This window comes from Chinchilla lanigera, unplaced genomic scaffold, assembly GCF_000276665.1.
Source record: "Chinchilla lanigera isolate Chin_1 unplaced genomic scaffold, ChiLan1.0 scaffold00013, whole genome shotgun sequence".
Lineage (NCBI taxonomy): Eukaryota > Metazoa > Chordata > Mammalia > Rodentia > Chinchillidae > Chinchilla > Chinchilla lanigera.
In genome coordinates this window covers 20567616-20574177 of record NW_004955414.1, presented here as the reverse complement: position 1 = coordinate 20574177, position 6562 = coordinate 20567616, and the positions used below count along the sequence as shown (strand labels likewise).

Genomic DNA, 6562 nt, shown 5'->3' with positions numbered 1-6562 from the left:
CTCCATTTTTAGATGTTTCACCTACTTAATAAAGATTAAGAAAAAGTGATCTTTAAAGAATGTACTGTTGTTGTTTTGGGTTTTTCAAAAGATAATGGAAGTCAGTTTTAGGAGATACTGTGTATATTATATTTTCTGAATAAGTTAAGTTCACTCAAGTCCAGCCTAGATGGGAGCAAACAGACAGAGGGTATATAATTTGGTGGCTTTTTTTTTTCCTTTTAGTGGCTCTCATGCAGAATGGAACTTCTGAAAGCATTTTTTGCTCAGCCCCTTTGTCTGTTTTTGCATTGATCCAGGCATGGTTCAGAAAATTTGATACTGGAACTCAGTTTTCTAAACATTCAAGAAAAGAAAAGGCAGATCTTTGAGTTTTTCATCACCTTACATTGTAAGGGCTGGTAATGTAGCTCAGGGGTAGAGCTTCACTAAGCATGTTTAAGGCCCTGGGCTCAATCCTAGTACCATACAAAGACCCCACAGAATTTGTTTATATATTTGGGGAATGGGATATTTACTCCAAATTATTCATGGAAATAATTATAATTCTATATATAATATCAATTTTAAAGAAAAAAGTATTTTATTTAGCTAAAGAATTTTAAATTAGATTATTATACATTTTCACACAGTTGTAACCAAAAGAAATTACTGTATACTTTTCCAGCTTCTCCCAAATGATGATTTAGTATCATAATATCAATATTAGTATCATAATATGATTTAGTATCATAATACCAATATTAATACAATCTATCTTCTTTGGATTTTCCTGATTGATTTGTACTGTATATATATATATATATATATATATATATATATATGTGTGTGTGTTTATGAGTGAAATTTTATGGAATTTCATCTTAGGTTTGGGCATCCACTTCCCCAGTCATAAGTTGACCACTTCCAAGAATGAAAAGATCCCTCTTATGTTCAGGTCAGTATCAATCCCCCAACCCTACCCTGTCTTCATGGACACAGTTGGTCCACAGAGCCTTAGGAACACATGACTGATAATAATTACTTTGCCTCCTGACTCCACTGGAGTCCATAGGAATCCCTGGGGGATTTCACTATTTAGCTTAGTGCATTGATCAAAACAGAAATCTCTGGGCCTTCTTGCCCTTCTCAAATTTGGCCTCCGAGAGTTTAATTTGGAGGGTTCCCTTTGGAAAGCAACAGCTACAGAAAAAATTAAATTTCCTATTTGGATTTCCAGGAATGCAGAGAGGGCAAGACAGGTTCAGAACTGTTCATGGTACATGGCTGGGGAGTCTGCTACACTTTTCCCAGCCCACAGACAGAATGGGAGGCAAAGAGGATGAAAGGAGAGAAGATATAAGTATCATAAACCTAAAGACAGCAGCGGGACTGATACTGCACTTGAGGCATGGAAGTTTTATACTTACAATAACAAAAATGTCACTGATAATTTCTCTTTGAATTTTTATTTTTTCAGTAATTATAAGGTCAAATATGTCCACTGAGGAAAGTCTTTTCCTTGTGCCCTGCAAGGATGAGATTAAAGTAAAGAAACTATAAATGTGTACTCTCCATCCTGACCGTAGGGTCGCTAGAAGAGTCCAGTGCATTTCTGACCAACCTCATCCTGAACAAGAGTGTAGTAAGACTAAAAGTTTGCAAGACTGGAAACTAGGAAAAAATAACTGTGCTATGTACTCAGAAATCATAGATTTCACTACTGGATTCGGTTATACAGCATTTGCATCTAGACTGTTTTTCAAGGTCTAGAATTTTCCGTTTCTATTTTCTGTGTCTAAAATGATATTTTTTTGTGACCACAAAAAATTTTCCCATTCTTGTCTAATATTCTCAAGTTGGGCAATAGACTTTGGATCTTCCTCATTTGTTGTATCTTTCAGTTAAGACTTTTGACTGTGAAAGTTTCTCAGATTTTCCTTACTTTTTATTAACAACCTTTTGGGAAGTCTTATTAAATATTTCATAACATGTCAACTTTTCCTTATTTATTTTTTTCTCCTGGCCTCATATTTTTCCTAAGGTGGAACAGGGTTTATGGGTTATTGAAAGGAAGGACACCAAGGTAAAAACCATTCTCATGACCAGGTGTTACCATCATCTGATATTGTTGATATCAACCCTTTGGCAGGCTGAGGTACTGTTTGTCAGTTTTCCACTTTAAACTTTCTCTTTCCCATCATGCTACTTTCTCTACCATGTGTTTAGAAGTCAGTCACTATATATAGCTCAACATAAGATAGGAGGAGTTATGCTCCAGCTTTTTAAGGAATCAATGTCTACATAATTTAATTAGGATTCTTCTACCTGGGAAACTAATCTATTATCCTCGTAATCTTCTTAATATCTCTTTTCTCCAGAATAATGTAGAAAATCTTCATGCATATCCATGTGCCACATAATTCACTAAGGAGATGACCTCTTATTTTGATAAGAAGGTAGACAGGCAACGTATGTCTGTGTTTTCCCCCAGTACTATAAATCATCAAAGTAACAGACTGAGGCCTTTCAATATGGCTCACTTTGGCAGCACATATACCAGTATGGATTAACATACATCTGCAAGGAGCACACTTACAGGAATGGAGCAGCAAAATGTCCCTTTAAAATGACACCCAGTCCCACCAACCCACTTTCTTGCTGCTAGGAATCCCAGGATTGGAAAACATCAACATCTGGATTGGATTTCCCTTTTGTGCTGTGTATGTGTGTATCTGTGTATGCTGTGTACTGTCTTGTCTATAGTCTAGCCCATGTTCTACTTCCTGGCTAGGCTGGCTGTCACACTCACCTGAGATTACAGACAGCCACCATCCCTAAAATGCCAGCCCTATTTTGGTTTACCCTCACAGAGATAATTTTTGGTGCGAGCTTCACTCAGATGTTTTCAATCATATCTTTGATGGCATCAAGTCAGTAGTCCTTGCAGTGGTTTTTGATGGCTATGTAGCTATTTGCAACATTCTCCATTACAGTACAATCTTTACTAACAAGGTGATAGCTCTATTTGGTTCTGGGGTGGTTGGGAAATCTTTCCTGGCTGTATCCATTTGTATTTCTAATCTTAAGATGACCCTTGAAATTGTGGACATCATGTCATCCCACACATCTGTTATGAGCACATGGGTCTTGCTCATCTTGCCTGTGCAAGTATCAGGGTAAATACCATATATGGTCTGGGTACCATGGCTATACTGGGTTTCAACAACATGACCATTGCTCTATGCTGCATCCAAATTCTCCGTGCTGTTTTCCATCTCACTTCACATGAATAGAGGCTCAAAACTCTCAGTACCAGTAGTTCACATGTGTGTATAATTTGACCTTTCACACCCAGGCCTCTTTTCTTTTATGACCCATTGTTTTGGTTTAAATATTCTCACTACATTCACACTCTTCTTGCCAATTTGAATGTAGTTATTACACCAGTGCTCAACCCTGTCATCTACAGAATCAGGACCAAGCAGATTCATAAAAGATTTTCCAGAACATTCATCCAGAAAGAAGAGTAATGCACAGAACTTCACTTTTTATGTATTACAATTAATGTAAAATTACTTAAGCCAAATGACTTAATATGCTTTATTTGTTATCTAGGATGAAATAATGAAAACTTTGTTTGAATTCCTCTTTAGGATGCTTTCATTCACTCAGAAAATGAAACCAATACTGATATATCTGATTATGAAATATGTTTCACATTATCAGGACAATAGTTGGATAGTAGATAGGACATTCTGTAACTCTGATTCTTGGCATACTAAATCATTCGATCTGTCTCTAGTTTTGCTTCCCACACTTGCAGAATATTTTTTTACCCACTTGTTACACAAAGCATTAGTTTTCCTTTGTTAGCCTATAAATAAGTCTGTTTTAGCCGATAATGTTCATTTATGTAGAATATGTACTTTTTCTGCTACATCAACTAAAAAATTCAGGAATGCTGATGCTTCCAGTCCTTGATATGAAAGCAAAAACAGTTGTGAAGAAATAAAATAACCTTGGATGCTGAAATAATGTCTAGATTTTTAATACACAATGTCTAACACTATTTATAAGACAACTGCCAAAAAAGAATACAAATATATTAACAAAAATAAGAATAAACCAAGAAAAGAATACATAGACAATATGATTATATCTTTAGGTCAGACAGATAATAGAGCAAACAAAAACAGATATTTACATCCTACATAAGTATGTACAATAAGAATGAAATTATTTGCAGATATCTGACCGTTATGGAAAAAAAGTAAAAGGAATATTAGAACCTATGAGTAAAATGAAAGGTTCTAACATAAAAAAAGAAGGACTGATCTGGGCATGGTGATGCATGCCTGTAATCCCAGCACTCAGGAGGCTGAGGTAGGAGATTCTCTGTGAATTCAAGGGCAGCTTGGGCTACATAGTGAGTTCAAGCCCAGCCTGAACTACATAGCAAGACCCTGTCTCAAAAACAAAAAACAAAAACAAGGAAGCATTCATAGGTAAATAGATGCACCTTGAGACCATAATGCTATGTATAGAAATCTGGAAACTTTAATATAAGTTTACTACTAAATTTATGCATATAACACAATTATTGTGTTTTTTTTTTCTATTCAAGTCTATTGTCTATTATGTACTATCTTTTAATTAACCTGAGTGTAGGTATTTCAGAACAGTATTTTTCTCTTTGAAATATAGAAAATATCTCTTATTTTCACATGCCCATTTATTTTTCTCTTTGAAATAAGAAAATATCTCTTATTTTCACATGGCCCATTTATTTTGATTTTATAGATGTATTTACAATAACTTTAACCATTACCTTCCAAGAGTCTATGCAACTTGAAAACTTGTATAATAAATTGTGTTATACTTAAATTTGTCAAAAACAATCTTACAAGAATTTTAGTTTATTTACCAATTTTCTAGTTTGTACAATATTATTGGTAAAATTTACTACTCCTAATATATATATTTAAATGGTTCCTATATGTTCATTGTACAGTCAATATTCATTTATAGACTCAGCTCATTGCTACTCTGGGTTCAATTGTTAAGTAACAAAAAAGATCTCAAATATTTTCTATTTTTTTGTTTTTCATTCTTCCTTTCCTCATTGAAATATCAACCATATATTGCAAAGAACAGAGAAAATTTAACCTACTAAAATAAAATCGTAAGGGGACTGAAGGGACAGAATGAGAATCCGGAAACGTTCTGAGAAATGATGTGAAAAGCAGTCAGAGAGTCAATGTTCTTTAATACCCTGAGGGCCACTAGATTCACATATTGGAGTGTAATTTTCATAACACATTCCTCTGACTGACCTTTAATAAAATTGCTTATGAAGACCTATACATGTTAGGTGCTATACTTTTTCCATGGTTTGTCTCTGCAACAATACTCTCTTCACGCGATCATAGATCTGTTTGGTTCTGACTCCGTAGATAATAGGGTTGAGCATTGGAGGCACTACAACGTAAAGATTGGCCAGGAGTATATGGATGTAGCGGGGCACGTTTCTGCCAAAGCGATGCGTCATGAAGGAAAAGAGAGCCGGCGTGTAGAAGGCGAGGATGACACACACATGAGAGCCACATGTGCTGAGGGACTTGAGTCGGGCGTCCCGAGAAGGGAGTCGGAAAACAACTCGGAGTATCTGCATGTATGAGAGGGCAATGACTATGATGTCAAACACAAGGTTACACATGGCACATAAGCCATAGATGATATTGATCTTGATACTGGCACAGGACAGACGAGCAAGACCCATGTGCTCACAGTAGGTGTGGGGAATGACATGATGCCCACAGAAGGGCAGTCGCAAAATTAGAAATACAAATGGAGTGATAACAATCATTCCCCTCACTAACATACCAAGACCAATGACAGCAACAACCTTGTTGGTGAGAATGATGCTGTAGCGCAGCGGGTTGCAGATGGCCACGTAGCGGTCATAAGCCATCGCCAAGAGAACAGTGGATTCCATAAGTGTGAATTTGTGGATGAAGAACATCTGAGTGAGACAGTCTTTAAAGACGATCTCTCTGAGATTAATCCAGAAGATCCCAAGCATCTTTGGGATGGTAGCAGTAGAGAGTCCCAAGTCAATGGTGGCCAACATGGCCAGGAAGTAGAACATGGGCTGATGCAGGCTGCTCTCAGCCTTGATCACCAACAAGATAGTGAAGTTCCCTAGGAGCGCAGTCATGTACACAGCACAAAAGGGAAAGCCAATCCAGAGGTGAAGAGATTCTAGACCTGGGATCCCCAGCAACACAAAGGAGGAAGGGTGAAGTGGAGTAGCATTGAGAGAGAGCATCCTGATTCCCAACGCACCAGTTCAGTCTTCAGAAATATGTGCTTATCCAGTCTGCAGGTCCCTGGACAGTTTTCCGTAGCTAAACCTAAATATTAAGGAGCATTGTAAATTTGTGTACATGCTCTTCTGCAAGTAATTCCATCAGTGTGAGATGCGCTGTGTACAGAGTGACAAGCAAAATCTCAAGGATAAGTCCCTGAAGGATGCTATGGACTAAATTAAAATAAAAATCTGCATGACACTTTCAGCTTT

At 36.8% G+C, this 6562-nt stretch overlaps 1 protein-coding gene and 1 pseudogene across 1 annotated transcript; one reads left to right on the top strand and one right to left on the bottom strand.

Annotated features, from left to right (window-relative positions):
• The first annotated feature begins 2821 nt into the window (after window positions 1–2821).
• On the top strand, window positions 2822–3512 carry LOC102026419 (annotated as a pseudogene).
• A 1844-nt stretch (window positions 3513–5356) lies between these two features.
• On the bottom strand, window positions 5357–6310 carry LOC102026101 (olfactory receptor 52E2-like). The gene has a single exon (XM_005380475.1). The coding sequence runs from the start codon at window positions 6308–6310 to the stop codon at window positions 5357–5359; it is 954 nt and encodes a 317-aa protein (XP_005380532.1).
• Window positions 6311–6562: the final 252 nt, after the last annotated feature.